The sequence below is a fragment of the Podarcis liolepis genome (genome assembly GCF_965112155.1).
Source record: "Podarcis liolepis genome assembly, chromosome: 1".
NCBI lineage: Eukaryota > Metazoa > Chordata > Lepidosauria > Squamata > Lacertidae > Podarcis > Podarcis liolepis.
Window position 1 is genome coordinate 50,048,764 of NC_139554.1, and position 15,721 is coordinate 50,064,484.

General features: G+C 42.2%; 2 protein-coding genes across 50 annotated transcripts in view; one reads left to right on the top strand and one right to left on the bottom strand.

The window, feature by feature from the left end:
- MYBPC3 (myosin binding protein C3) overlaps positions 1 to 2,552 on the top strand; it is a 65,466-nt gene extending 62,914 nt beyond the window's left edge. Inside the window, exons 31-33 of the mRNA XM_083460090.1 lie at positions 339 to 525; positions 1,812 to 1,862; positions 2,478 to 2,552. Coding sequence (XP_083316216.1) covers positions 339 to 525; positions 1,812 to 1,822 — 198 coding nt within the window. The 3' untranslated portion in view covers positions 1,823 to 1,862; positions 2,478 to 2,552. The remainder of the gene's footprint in view (positions 1 to 338; positions 526 to 1,811; positions 1,863 to 2,477) is intronic.
- Positions 2,553 to 8,784: 6,232 nt separating this feature from the next.
- The window catches only part of MADD (MAP kinase activating death domain), an 83,312-nt gene continuing 76,375 nt past the window's right edge, over positions 8,785 to 15,721 (bottom strand). For all 49 annotated transcript variants that reach the window (XM_083459578.1, XM_083459577.1, XM_083459605.1 and 46 more), the window contains 2 exons: positions 14,631 to 14,677; positions 8,785 to 10,359 (listed from right to left, as the gene is read on the bottom strand). In XM_083459578.1, coding sequence (XP_083315704.1) covers positions 10,252 to 10,359; positions 14,631 to 14,677 — 155 coding nt within the window. In that variant the 3' untranslated portion in view covers positions 8,785 to 10,251. The remainder of the gene's footprint in view (positions 10,360 to 14,630; positions 14,678 to 15,721) is intronic.

The window sequence follows — 15,721 nt, forward strand, 5'->3', positions numbered from 1 at the left end:
AATAGAAAGTGGTTGGATACAGCCAATGAAATGTCCTGTGGTATCTGTTGACTGAAGAGGGCTAATAGGAAGAGGGCTTTCCTGCTGATGGACTCCCCTCCCCTTTTTGAGGCATTGGTGGGCCGGAACCACCTCCTCAGCAGATCCCCAGGTCTTCTTCAGCTGCACGTTTCAATAATTTTTACTTTGCAAGGAACAAAGCTGCTCAGGTGAAACATTTGTCTCTTATAAGGTTCAAAGAAATGTAGGTATTCCACTGGTTAAAAATAAACTCTATCAGTTGGTGGTACCCCTCACCCCATGTTTCATTTTTGCTTTTCCTATTATCATATACTTAGCCAAAAATCTTCTGGTTCAAAAACAAAGTGGACCTTTCTGGAGATGCCAAATACCGCATGTTTAGTAAGCACGGAGTGTTGACTTTGGAAATCCGGAAGCCCAGCCCATTTGATGGAGGCCTCTACACTTGCAAGGCTGTGAATGAATGCGGTGAAGCTGAAATAGAGTGCCGGCTGGATGTCAGAGGTAATAAGGAGGATGCCACACACTCAGTACTCTAAGCTTAAGCAAAAAAAAGTGTCTCCAACATTTGAGGGGTCCCTTTAAACAACAATAGCTAACTAGTGGGGTTCCTTTGGGGTCAAAAGACAGCTTCAATGTTTCTTCCATGACTCAAGTAGGAATGAAGCTGGAGTGAATGTTGAGCATAACCAATGCAGAGTTGACTGGATTAGATGCTTCCTTGCAGTTTATTAGTCTGTCTTGGAGCCAGGTAGGTACATTACTCATTGTTGAACTTTGCTTACATAGCTTTCAGCACTGTTTCATAGGAGCTTTCCTATGCAAATTCCAATCCACAGAAGAGGGTTGTAGCAACCAGTAACATGCAGAGAACAAAGCTGTGGGCGGTGCTCCCAAAATGTATACGGGGCTATGTCTATTTTCTGTGCATAGCAAGATACATGGATATGTATTGTGTGCATCTTCATTTGCAATAAAGGGTTGAGGAAGACAGTATTCAATTATGCTGACCCCACTCCATTCACATATTATATAGGCCACCTTACCTGTATCCAGTGACATCCCATACTGCACAAGCAAGTCAACTGCTGGATAAAGATGACTGTGTCAGGATAAAACATGATGGGTAGGGGAGAGTACAGTACTTTACCCACACACAAAGTAGAAGGTCTTCCCATATCTGGAGGAGCTGTTGGCTGTCCCCCAGATTACAGAGGCCTAGCTGGCCTCAGCTAGGCTACAGCATTTAATGTCACCAGTCCCACGCTGTGGAACCCTCTCCCAGCAGAGATTCAGGATGCACCCTCGCTTTTGACTTTCCAGCATCTCTTGAATACCTTTATTCATGAGCATAGCCAGGATTTTTGTTGGGGGAGCAGAACCTCAGATTTGTATTGATTTTGATTTATTTAGGGGGGCAGCTGCCCCCCCTGCTATGCCCATGCCTTTTTTAGAAGGGGTTCAATTAACTATTCACTTTAATAATTCTATATATATATATATTTAATGGTGTTTTGTATTTTGTTGCTGCAACCTGCCTTGATATTTTATAATAAGGCAGTATAGAAATTCTGCTTATAAATAAATAAAAACAGAGATTGTGCTGTAACAGTTTTACCTAGCTAAATCCAACATTATGAGAAATGCAATTACAACAGTGAGTGAGCTCACATTGTGCTCACAGTCCTCTGGATCAGGGACACTCAAGTTAATAGTCATTGTTAAGAAGAAAATATACTTCGTCTGGTTGCAGCATTGTCAATTAGTATTTCTCTTTTTGCTTTCTGCAGTTCCACAGTAGAATTCTGAACTAATGGCTGTCATCAATTCCAGATGTGGAGGCAAGTAATTCTGTAGAAATCAGATGCTTCTGAAGCAAGTGGTTTAGCAGCAAAGGGATGGAGAGTGAGAGAGATAAAAGACCAGACACAAAACCTTCTACTCATTTACAAATTCTGGCTTCTGGCTCCCAGAAACACAAGCTGTACTAGCACTATGCTTCCTGTAGGGCTCACTCTCAGGAAAGTTAGAATGTGCCTACAGATGCCGTCCAATAAGGTAGAAGACTAGACTGTACTAATTCAGAGCACATGTAAGGCAGGTTTTCAATACTCCCCTACACCAAAAAACAAACAAACAAAAGCTACATCTCTCTGCAAATAGAAAATCCATACAGAAGGGACAGGGCCCTGATGTGTTAGCTTACAGGGTGCTTTTTTATGTGGAATAGTATTCAAGAATGGCATTCCCCACTTGCAGTCTGAAATGGCACCACTCTCTCCACTATTTCATTCTACTTTCCATGTAGACTAGGCTTTGCAGTAGTCTAATTTATTAGCTAAATGAAAACGTAGGAGTCATGGTATCTATAGTAAAAAAAAAGGAAAGTATTAATTCACTGTTGAAACATCATACATGCTTGCTTGCAGCACTAAATCCTTCATTCTGTCTTTCAGGTCATACTGGGAATGGAACATAGCAGAAATGCATAAAATAAGTGAATAAAAGACAACCTGAGATTATCTAAGTAACTACTCGTCTTTCAGTGTCTCATTTGTCAAGTGTGCAATGGGGAAAAGAGAATATTTTGTTGCCAAGCAAAACCAGGCAAACCTTGCAACACAAAATTCTTAATTCTGTTTAGTAAAAAAATTCTTAACAGCCTGTTCTAGACCATCACATGTGCACATGGAATGCACCAGCAAATCCTTCTCCATTAATCCCAAATAGAGGAGCCCTGGCACACACACAGCTTTGAGTTTAGGGAGACACTCTCGTGGATAAGGCAGCACTTTGCAAGGAGCCTCCTCCAGGATAGTCACTTATTCAGCAACAACTGAATACCAGTGGTAGTAGAGGCATCGGTATCCTCAAAAGCACCACACTTAATGTCTGAATTAAAAGACTTAAATAATCAGTACCCTTGATTTCCACTCACAATCCCTTTTTGAGAGTTTCTGGTTGTGTTGTCGTGCAGGTTAATTTTTTCTGTGGTAGCATAATATGCCAAACATAATTGTATCATTGCCTATTGTTATTCATTTAAGTTAAGCATTATAGTTTAATATAGTGAAACAAATAAAATCCACAGTGGTTTCTTTCTGAAAGTCTCCTGCTTCACTTAAGCTTCCCTTCTAGAATTCTTTTCACTAGCTGTCAATGTTTTGATAAAAAAAATTGGTTTCAATATACAAAATGCAAAACAAGAAAGCGGCAGTCAGAAGAACAACTCTGTGCAACACAGGATTGAGTTGATCCCTCCCTTGCACTAAAGGCACAGGAAAATCTGCACTGTTACTGTAGCTTATTTTCCTCATTCTAGAACAATGAGAAATAGATTTAGAATGACAAACATTAAAACAAGAGCTTTTGATGATATAGGTGTGTATCCCGCTATGCCTCATTAGTTTCTACCAGAGTAAATCATAACATTGCAACAAAATGTTTAAGGTTGCAATCCAACATTAGTAGAATGCTGTTCAATGAGAGCAAGAATTTCCACTTGTACGATGGGACTTCCTGTCCTCCTCCTCCTCTGCTCCAGAGGGTTTGGGGAACCCAACCAAAACAGACTGGGGGAGTATATGGAGGAGGAGAACATTCCATTGAGCAAGCAGAAATCTTGTGCTGATAAAACATTCACCTTTGTGCTTATATTATACATTATTTATTCTAATTTAGGTCAATAACCCTTCATGTAAGTTGTATGAATGGTCTTGATTGATTACATTCATATAAAATTTATATTGCATGACGCCGCCTCCCCAGGGTATCTTTTTGGAGATTATGAAGAAAACAGTGTTGTTACATGTTTAACTGTACAAAAAGTTATGGAAAGGAATGCAACTCTATCTATTACTTTAGCATCTAACCTATGATTCTAACCTATGATTTGATTTGTTACTCAGCTCTTCAATGCCAAGGATTCTCAGAGCAACTTAAAATAGAATTTGAAAACATAATAAATACCAATTGAACAGCACAGCCACAGCACAAACAGTAAAAGTTAGCATTAAACCAACAAATCTAAAATGCCTGCAAAAATAAAAAGTTTCCCAGGCAAGACTAACTACTCACTACGAGAAGTGAGGTTACAGGGAACCAGGCAGAAGGCCTTCTCAGTAGTGGCACCCGCTCTGTGGAACGCCCTCCCATCAGATGTCAAGGAAATAAACAACTATCTGACTTTTAGAAGACATCGGAAGGCAGTCCTGTTTAGGGAAGTTTTTAATAGACGGGGTATAATTAATAAAATTATTATTATTTATTATTATTATTATTGGGTGGGAATTCCAAAATCTGGGACATCACCACAAAGTAAACCCTATCTAGTCACAACTTGTCCCATTTTTGAGATGGGGACCTGAGTAAGGAAGGACCTCTGAGGCTCCATTGGTGCAACACAGACAGAATCAGCCCTATATTATGGGCATTATATATGCCATTAAATAAGTCATGGCACTACGGAATTGGGAGTGTATGTGATATTGGAGACATTGTTACTAGGTAGGTGGGCAAAGCCTATTGCATTAAACAGCCCCTGCAGATGCCTAATGGAAAAGTACAGAAAACTCATCCTTGGCCAGTTCTCTTTTGTACCCACACAGCTGTAGGTGTAAACATGTTGCATAACTTAAAGGACCTGTGAGAAATTCCTCTAGGTTTATTTTTTCTCCTCTCCTCTTTGGCTGGTGTTAGTGATGCCTACAAAATGTTGATATACAGAAAACCGCTCTTGGCAGAACTCAAAAGCTTTTTCTCGGCTCGGCACTTAACATGCCATTTTGCTGTGGCCATAGCACAGTGATAAGGCAATCATTTTGCATCTCAGCCAATTCCTGCACCAGTTTTAGCTCACTTTACATGCACAAGCGAAATAGCCATTGGTTAACAACTTCCTTACATGGACACTCTTGAAACAACTGTACAGAGAAGCTGCTGTACAGTATTACCCTAACCAAATGTTGCACTTCTGTTTCTTAAATACATAATCACTTAAACCAAAAGAATTGTAAAAAAAAAGTATTAATTACAACTGATAAAGTTTTATATAGCCTTAGGAACATTTTAAACACAGAAGCCTTTCAATTGTAGAATTGGATAGCTATTTATTTACAGTCATTGTCATTTGGATGATAGAAGGGAAACTTTGAAGCATACCAGTTCATTCATATTATGTAGATAGATTGGTTAGGTAATCTCCAGGATCCATAAAGTATTTTAAATTCTATATAATAATTTTAATAATTTATGAAATGGCTTAGTCATACTGGCCACATGACCCGGAAGCTGTCTGCGGACAAATGCTGGCTCCCTCTGCCTATAGAGCGAGATGAGCGCGCAACCCCAGAGTCGTCCACGACTGGACCTAATGGTCAGGTGTACCTTTACCTTCACCTTACCCCACCCATCTGGCTGGGTTTCCCCAGCCACTCATATATATACAAAGGGCTAAGAATTTTATCGGGGGGACATTTAGCTGCTCTACTCAACTGTGAACAGAAAAAATCAGGGCTGTATATATTACATGGAGGATAAGGAATGGGCTCTCTTCTCCTCCCCAGTCTAAATCTTTTCCCCACTCCAAGCTGTTGTTAGTGCCACTAACATAGTCGTTAGTCACCAAACAAGTGAGATAATTCCTTTTATTACAACCCACGTATATTAAAATATAGCTTTTGCAAGCTATTTAGCATGAGTAGGCAAACTAAGGCCCGGGAGCTGGATCCGGCCCAATCGCCTTCTAAATCCGGCCCATGGACGGTCCAGGAATCAGCCTGTTTTTACATGAGTATAATGTGTCCTTTTATTTAAAATGCATCTCTGGATTATTTGTGGGGCATAGGAATTCGTTCATCCCCCCCCCCAAAAAAAATCATAGTCCGGCTCCCCCCACAAGGTCTGAGGGACAGCGGACATGCCCCCTGCAGAAAAGTTTGCTGACTCCTGATACTGAGTAACAGAACCTTCCCAGGGTAGGAGTATGTTCATGAAATGGGGGGAAATAGATACTTCTGAACCTAGATGTGCTCCAGCCTGGCTTACCCTTGGCTGTAGATCATTTTCCCCCACTCCTGAAACTGAAGAAAATACTAACAGACTTCATTATGTTAAGGTATGGACACTTTTTGAACCACCAAACAGTGCCCTGTACCTATATTTCGATTTAGACTAAAGTAACACTACTTTTCAATAGTTAACTGTGCCCAAAGTGGTCATCAACCAGCAACTTGTCATGAAAATGCATAACAATTTGTTACAAAACGTATCAATAAACTCAAATAAGACAACAATTCAAAAAACACAGGACAAGGTCAACATTATAGTAAAATAGTCTAGACATGCAATTAGTAGGAGGGCTGTCCACTTGCCTCTAACCCAGGAGTTGGAGCTGCACAGTTCTACCCAATATTTATCATCTATACAAGAACCAAAGGGTGTTTATTGTGATATCAGTGCTCCTCTGGCATGCAGTGTTTTTTTGTCCATCCGTCCCCATCATTCACATGACTTTGTTGGCATAAAAAATGCCAGCCCATATTTTCCCTATTTAATCTGAATTTTCCAGGGAAAATTTGTAATCAATGACCTGTTTGCAGATTAAAGCCCAGCCTGGAAGCACCCTTTATCTCCTCAATCAAGCCTTCAAACTGGTAATGCTCCCACCCCCACCCCCCTTTTCAAATGTGAGAACAGAACAGAGAAGGAAAATGACAATATTATTTAGAGACAAGGGCTGTTTTGAATGCCACAATTCTGAGGTCTGTAATGTTCCTGGACCAAGAGTGTATTGCTTTTACACGATTCAGCTTTCAAAATACATCACAGATTTTCAAGTCACACAAAGGCTCTGAAACAAAGTATAAAGGAATGTGTGTTCCTTTTATTTATTTCTAAATAGTTCTCACACATTATCCTGAATACACTCCCCCCCCTTTATGGTTTGTATATTTTTTTGACATGGAACCAATCTTCCATTACTGCTTTATCCCTGCAGCCTTGGTGTAAATTGAAACCCTGGTTAGATGGTTTGACTGTAATTGGATTAAGGCTAAAATCCCAATCCTTCTCAGAAAATATCACACTGCCCCCATCTGCTACTTTCTACCAGCATAAGACTTTTTTAAAAGTCTGCAGACAAGAAGGGCCAGGCTAATGCTGTACCTTGCACAGAAGCATCTCTCATTCATCCTTTTTGCTTTTACTTTTCTTGAACACTCAGCCTGAGGAAGAGTTTTGTTGCCAAAACTCACAAGTCAGTTCTAGCAGGCATAATCTCACTTGTTTTTGCAACACCAACATGGACTCCATATTATGTTTCTTAGAGGAAACTCAAATGCATTTAAGCTCTACTGATATAGTTGAAGTGCCACTCAAAGCAGAGACATCTATTTTAGGACAGCAAAGCAGTCGAGTAAGTGGATCCCATTTCTGAAGACCATACATAAGGACCACATCCTAAAATGACTTGAAGTGGTGAAAGATTGAAAGTGCTAACTATTGCAGCCTCCATCTGTTATCCCTGAGCTTGAATTGGCATGCCCAAGCAAAGAGGCGGACAATAGAGAAAGTCTTAAAATAACCCTTACTTAAGATACTCAGCCAGCAAATAAGCAACAAACCTTACTGAGAATAATGTACTTCAGGAGGGTAGGAAGGGAAATAGAAACAACTAGTGTCCAAGAAAGTAAACTAACCCAGGCTTAATAAAAGACAGAAAATGTAACAGTCCAAAGAAAAAGAGCAAGCCAGAAATCAGCTTTCCTTTCCTATGATCAAAGACAACCAGAGATTCACAACAATACAATTCAGAACATGGCCATAAGCTTTAAGTACTGTCCTCCTTTGTGGGTACCCTGTTTTGAAGAGAATGGGATAGAATCCAGACAAAATATGGAGGATTTGCAGCCTAGTTGCTGCTAGAACATCCATTCCAAAACCCCAGAAGACCTAGAATGACATATTCTGTATAAATTTCAGATAAAAGAGCAACATTTCAGGGAAAATAGTATTTTTTTAGGAGAAGGTCAAACTAATAAACTGCTAGTACTGTACTATTTAATTCACAATAGACCAAAACTAGAATCTGAAACAAAATTCTGCTTCATAGCTATCTCAAGTTTTATTTTAAGAAAAATCAAGCTTACAACCTTCACAGTTATAGATAAAAAAAATGTTTGAAAGTATGTAGACAGAGTTAACTCCAAAGCAGGAGCAATAGCTCAACTTTCTACACAGACTCTCTTTATGTATGCTATGGCTTTTATTCCCTGAATCCATCTTGACAATCCATGGGTGAAGCCAGAGGGGGAGGCATCAGTAAAAATCAATAAAAATCAATACAAATCTGAAGTTCTCTCTCTCTCTCTCTCTCTCTCTCTCTCTCTCTCTCTCTCTCTGAAGCTCCCAAACTGCCAATGGAATACATAATACAAACTGTTACAGAAAATTAAAAATTATACAAAATTATGCTGAGAGTATCATATGGAATGTATGCAGGTATAAAATATTTGCCAGCTTTGCTTATATTGTTAGCTATTGAATTAACAATGAAATCATTTCATATGGCTGATTTCTCTCAAGCCTGTTTATTCCTCCCACTTGTGCAAGGAGAGTGCTCTTTTGGCTAGATAATGAAAACTATTAGTATATAAATATATAGGGCCTCCTCTGTCACATGTTTTGGCTTTATTTGAAACTTAAATCACTAAATTTTAAACAGTAAGCAAAACTAATGCAGTTCAAACCACAAGAGTCAAGGTCGTTTAATGGTAGTTTATTTTCACATTCACACAACTGTACACTTTTCTATAAATAGATGTGGGGCTGAAATATGTACATCTTCCCTCCCTCCCTGGCAACTCATTCATAATACACAGTCCATTCAACAGCCACACAGACCAAGCTGAATGGAACAATCCCAATGATTTCTGGAGGCAGATTGCCAATAAACCCTGTGAACTCATATGGTACTCCAATATGAGTCAGAGAAGTCAGTCAGATGTTCTACAGTTTGTTATATACTGCAGATCCTCTCCTTCAAGTACCCTGGTGCATGTTTGCATTAGAGTCCAGTACAGTCCATGAAAAAATAAAAGGCATATTAAATATTCATTTTCCAGCTTACTTAGAAATAAAAAAATCAAATGATACTTTACCTGGGAGGGAGGCTTCATTGCACAGTAGCACGGTGTTTGCAAAATTATTTAATATACATGTACAATTTGACAGAAGCAATGGCTAAAAGGAGACTTGGAATGAGGATATACAGTGCTATGGACAAACATTTGCATCCTCACAACCATTTTATGATTTGATGTGTTTCCAACAATATACAACAGAATTAGAGGGTGCTCTAAATACTGAAGCTTTATGTGAGTATGTAATGATTTAACCAATAGCACTGTGTTGATTTTGGTGGTGGTGGTGGTGGTGGTGGTGGTGGTGGTGGTGGAGATTTGCCTTTCTTCACTTAATTATAGACGTTTACCATGAAGAAGTCTATCACTATGAGCATGTACTACGGAACTGAACTGGAATGTCAGCAAAATGTTAGTCTCCTGTTTAAAAGAATATGTACAGTACATGCACACTGGACTGCATCGTCCTTCCTGTGCCTTGATTTCCACCCATTCCTCTGAAGACACAATGACCAGACATGTGTGTAGTTTTGCTTCCACTCTCAAACAACCATGCCTTTCTGTGGAATGGGTTGGAGCAGCTTGCAGACAAAAAAGGGCCGCGTGAAAGGAATTCCATGCTGACAAAGTTAAGTCTGGAGAGCAAGGAACAAAATAATGTACAGTAAAGCACATTAGCAGCAGCAGCAGCAACAACGGGTGAGCCAGGCAACACTGAGTTGCTTTCATTGCATACATAACAGAAAATATGAAAACAGAGGCTTGATTCTATAAATAAATAAAAAGTCAAACAATGGTATCACTGTAAAATAAAGAGAGCCGAACCTCATGTGAGCAAATCGTCTGGGACAGCTAATTCCAAGAGCATGGCCAGAGCAGACCACACTCAGTTCTAGAAAGGATGCCAAGAAGTGCTGGAGAAGAACAGCTTCAGCACACAAATGAATAGTTAAGTCTGACTTTTGTAAAGGGGACTTGCAGGGCCATAGATAAACAAACAAGTTTTCATAAGAGATGGTTATGTGAGCTCCAATAACAGCCATAGAAAAGGGAGTATTACAGGCCAATGAACTTCCAGTGGTGGTGTTGATCAGCTGGAGACTGGGCGAGGTGGCTTGCTTTTGCCTTCTGCTTCTTTCCCACGAACTGCAGCCACATAAGAGAAGAGACACAATACCGAGTAGCAGATCTCATGAGCCTAGAAGACATTAGGAAAGACAACAGTGAAGGTTTGAGTAATTAAAGGTCTCCGAACTGTATTTATTGTATACCTTAGAGTTCCTTTACTTCGAGAACAATTATAGAAAGCTCCAATAGATGCCTTGAAATTGGTGATTCATCTATCTCATCCACACATATAAGGCTAAAGAATGCCCACTGTTTCAGCCTCAAATACAGCTGTAATTTTTTTCCACCTGTGGAACCTATCTGCAGTGCCCTTACTTGCATTTAAAATGGAGCACTCAAGTGAGTGGCCCAAGGGCCATATGTGGCCCTCAATGCATCTTTTAGCACCCCCACCCAGCCCTGGTGCTGTGTTCCCAGAGCCGGGTGAAGCTGGGCTTTGGGAAGGAGGCGTGAGGGCTCTGATAGAGTCCTAGAGTCCTCCTTGCTCATTCCCAAATCCTAGTTTGTGCTTTCCCAGTTTTGGGGAGGCAGTGTGAGGGCTGTGCCGGGGGGGAGGGCATGATATTATAGCCTAGCTCCCCTCGCCCCATCCAATAAGGAAGTGTGCAGCCTGAGAGTTCTGTGTCAAAGTATTCTTGTGGCCCAGTTGATATGAAAAGTTGGACTGCCCTGATTTAAAACATACCTTTGCTCTTCAAGGTTGAATTCTACAAAGACTGGCTCTGCGTAAACGGTTTATGCATGGAGCTTATTAAATTCTATGATAGGAAGGATGTCTAATTTGGAAGCCCTTTACGAGCGTTCCTGAGGGATCCTGCCTTATGCCACTGAGATAAGGTTCGTCTGGAAATAACAGAAGCTCCGCCTCCTAGTTGACAGAATTGGATGTCAGACCTTGTCTGCTGCCAAAAGGAGGTGCATTCTCAGAAGTCAGACTGCCCTACTGTTACTATGGAGGCAAAGCAAAACCAAGAGATGAATCAGTGCTTAAATGAACAACCATGCAGTGCTTTTCAAAAGATAAAGGCAGAGAGGGAGCAGCTTGCTTGAAGCATTATGGAGGGACAAGGTTGGCATTCCATTCACTGATATGCGCATATATCATTTCAGCTGCAAAACTAGTGTGTAATTATTGTTGTTTGTTTGTTTGTGGTAAAAATTGCTTTCGTTTTTCCATCTTTCATGTACACATCTGTAAGATCACAGTTGAGTAGGTATGATGCCCTCCTGAATTTCTCATGCCTTTTGTGGTCACTTGTATCATAAATACTGTAAACTCAGTAAAAATATTGGAAGGGGCACTGCAAAACTAGGAGGAAGCTGGGTTTGCACTGCAATTGAGGTGCCTGACAAACATCATGTTTCAATATTAAATCTGTCTTCATCCTGAGTAGAGGACTTCACAAAATGAAAGTAGAAGTTACACAAGTGTGCAACCATTTTATGTGCCATCCAAACTCTGGCTGGCTGCAAAAGACTTTTATGCAATAATAAAAAAAACTCGTTTGAGTTTGCAGCAAAGCATCAGGAGATCTATGGAGGTAATGTTTAAAGGAAATGATACCAAAATTCCACCTACAGGTTCAATATTATACACAGAGTGAAAATGGTATGTGGAAGGTCTATTTCTTATTCTAGGTCATAGCCCAAACATATTGTTAACCACTAGACTTTGTCATCTACACAAACATACTTACCGTATTTTTCGCCCCATAAGACGCACTTTTTCCTCTCCAAAAATGAAGAGGAAATCGGGGTGCGTCTTATGGGGCGAATGCCTGCAAGCCTCGTGCGCCCGGCAGGAGGTCCCACCGGGTGCGCGAGGCTTGGGGCGGCAGCCTGTCGCCCGAAGCACGGGGAGCCCTCGGGAGGGCTCCCCCTGCTTCGGGCGAGTGTCTGCAAGCCTCGCGCACCCGGCAGGAGGTCCCACCGGGTGCGCGAGGCTTGGGGCGGCAGCGGACTGCTTGCGCGCACCTAGAAGCTTGGGGCGCGCTGAGCTCAGCACGCCCCAAGCTCCTGGTGCAGCGCAGCGATCCGCTAGCCCTGGGAGAGCCGCGCGGCTCTCCCAAGGCTAGCGGACTGCTTGCGCGCACCTAGAAGCTTGGGGCGCGCTGAGCTCAGCACGCCCCAAGCTTCTAGGTGCGCGCAAGCAGTCCGCTGCCGCCCCAAGCCTCGCGCACCCGGTGGGACCTCCTGCCGGGTGCGCGAGGCTTGGGGCGGCAGCGGACTGCTAGCTTCTAGGTGCGCGCAAGCAGTCCGCTGCCGCCCCAAGCCTCGCGCACCCGGTGGGACCTCCTGCCGGGTGCGCGAGGCTTGGGGCGGCAGCGGACTGCTTGCGCGCACCTAGAAGCTTGGGGCGCTCAGCACGCCCCAAGCTTCTAGGTGCGCGCAAGCAGTCCGCTGCCGCCCCAAGCCTCGCACACCCGGTGGGACCTCCTGCCGGGTGCGCGAGGCTTGGGGCGGCAGCGGACTGCTAGCTTCTAGGTGCGCACAAGCAGTCCGCTGCCGCCCCAAGCCTCGCGCACCCGGTGGGACCTCCTGCCGGGTGCGCGAGGCTTGGGGCGGCAGCGGACTGCTAGCTTCTAGGTGCGCGCAAGCAGTCCGCTGCCGCCCCAAGCCTCGCGCACCCGGTGGGACCTCCTGCCGGGTGCGCGAGGCTTGGGGCGGCAGCAGACTGCTTGCGCGCACCTAGAAGCTTGGGGCGCGCTGAGCTCAGCACGCCCCAAGCTCCTGGTATAGCGCAGCAATCCACTAGCCCTGGGAGAGCCCCGCGACTCTCCCAGGGCTAGCGGACTGCTTGCCGGCACGCAGAAGCTTGGGGCGCGCTGACCTCAGCTTGCCCCAAGCTTCTGGATTAGCGCAGGGGTCCGCTAGCCCTGGGAGAGGCGCGCGGCTCTCCCACGCTAGCGGAGACCTTGCCGGCACGCAGAAGCTTGGGGCGCGCTGAGCTCCGCACGCCCCAAGCTCCTGGTGTAGCACAGTGCACCTGGGGGGGAAATAAAATTTTTTTCCTTTATTTCCCCCCAAAAAATCTAGGTGCGTCTTATGGGCCGGTGCGTCTTATGGGGCGAAAAATACGGTATACAGTGTCTAAATATTTTTTTAATCCTCTCTTAACTGGTAGCATCAAATGTACCCCAAAAGGGGAAAAAAACTTTTCTGCCAGTCTTCTGTAACTGTCTATTAGATCCCACACACCATTCTTGTGGGTTTATATCCTATAGAATGTATGATGTTATTGATCCCAATGATTTATTTGCAACTATATTGTTTTACTAAAAAAAAATGTGACGTTTTCAATGAAGGTGTAATTTTGTAGATATGCACTTGCTCTCATGCTTAATACAATTTCACAGTTTTTTGTTTTAGTTTTCTCGGGAAAAAGTTGACCTCATATGGATATAATAATTTTTTGTTGTTGTTGGAGGGTCAAATCAAACAGTTTTAAAACTCTTAAGATATCTGCTTCAATATACACCTGACAATTATTAAAAAATTGTTTTCAGATTAATTCAAAAGATCTCAAGTGGTAATCATTAATATAGTTATGGTCTCAGTGATCGTAAGCCAGTATGTGAAGCATCTTAAATACAAGACTTTTAATTACAGATAGGTAGCCGTATTGGTCTGCCATAGTCAAAATAAAAAAATTCCTTCCAGTAGCACCTTAAAGACCAACTAAGTAAGTTCTTGGTATGAGCTTTCGTGTGCATGCACACTTCTCCGTTTATCTGAAGAAGTGTGCATGCACATGAAAGCTCATACCAAGAACTAACTTAGTTGGTCTTTAAGGTGCTACTGGAAGGATTTTTTTTATTTTGACAAAACTTTTAAGTTAATTATAGAATTAAAGATTCCCATGTTTTATTAGCTCAAACCACAAGTCCTCCTAGTTTCTGGAAAATGGGATGGAAAAGTAAACATTAATTAGTAGTTGTCCCATTTTCTAGATGCTGACCAAGGTCTTTAAAAAATCAATTATTTTATAATTTATAGTTGAAGTAATCAGATAAAATGCAAACCATCAAATTTTGCTAGTCTAGTTTGCTTTCTGAAGCCCTAGTTTGCTTTCTGAAGTTCAACACAAAAATAAGCTGAAACCCATCATCAGAATACACACAAAAACCTGTAGGCTTATACATTCCTTCAGTCCTTATTTTTATTCTCTTCATTTTGAAACTGATCATAACCATACTTCCCCAGAAGCTTCCATTGAAGTGACGTTGTCTAACTTGGGAAAATTAGCAAGATGGAGAGCAGTCTGAATGCTGAAATGCCACAAGGTGGACATGATAAGAAAACCTTTGAAGAAATAACCAGAAGACATAGCAGATGACTCACCATTGGCGTCTTGTACTTGTGGCTCACCACTTCTTTAGTTTCAGGAACTAAAACCGGACGGGCAAGAGACAAAACAAAGAGTTCAAAAAACGACAAGAAAAATTGAGGGGTATAGTACAATGTTCCCAAAGGCAAGAGGAAAGGAAATGTGCAATGAGCTGCAGGGGGAAAAAGCACTCAGAATCACAGAATTGTAGAGCTGGAAGGGACCCAAGGGTCATCTAGTCCAACCCCCTGCAATGTAGGAATCTCAACTAAACAATCCTTTTTTACTAATGCTAAACTTTACTCATTCTTTTTTCTTTCTACCGTTAAAGATTGACCTATACCTGTGCTGGTGCCATTAGTTCTTGCTTTAGATAACGTTCCAAAGGAAGATTTGGCAAGCACCATCTTAAGAGCCTAAATACCTCTGTTCAATCATTTGTCAATGTGACAGGCTTAGTTTCAGATTTCACCTGTACATCAGCAACAGCAGATACATATTCCACTCTTATATAAACTAGCAGAAATTTACTTATGGATATTAAAAATTAAATGCCAGGAAGTCCAACTTCTATTCCCTCTGCAATAAGGAAGCAGAAGTAACAACGAAGGAAATACTGCTCTTCTTTTATCACATTCAAATTGACCACATCAAAAGCTTGCGCATTAGTACAATTTCTGATCTGAATAACGTAATCAAACAACTACAGGCGTCCCTCCAACTTACGCGCGATTGACCACATATGCGAGCAGCACTGGGAAATAAATAGACTCAAACCAGGAAATGGCAGGATTGCGCTAGAAAGTCCTCGTAACTCACGAGGAGACACTTCCCAGAGTCTGAAGAGGACTTCAGTGAGGGCAGAGGAAGCCCCAAAGAGACCAGAGGCACAGCAGGACTTTGCTTTGGCTGCTCAGCCTCCCTGCCTAGCAACTGACATACATGGGAGCAAGTCACCACCGATTTTCTGTGCATCCTCTAGCCTCCAAGTGGCCCCAGAGCTTCAACTCTAGTTTCAGAGAGAGTTGGAGAGCATGTAAAAATGGGCATTCAGAGACTTTTTAGAGAGTATTCCCCACTTATGTGATTTTTGCTTATGCGAACG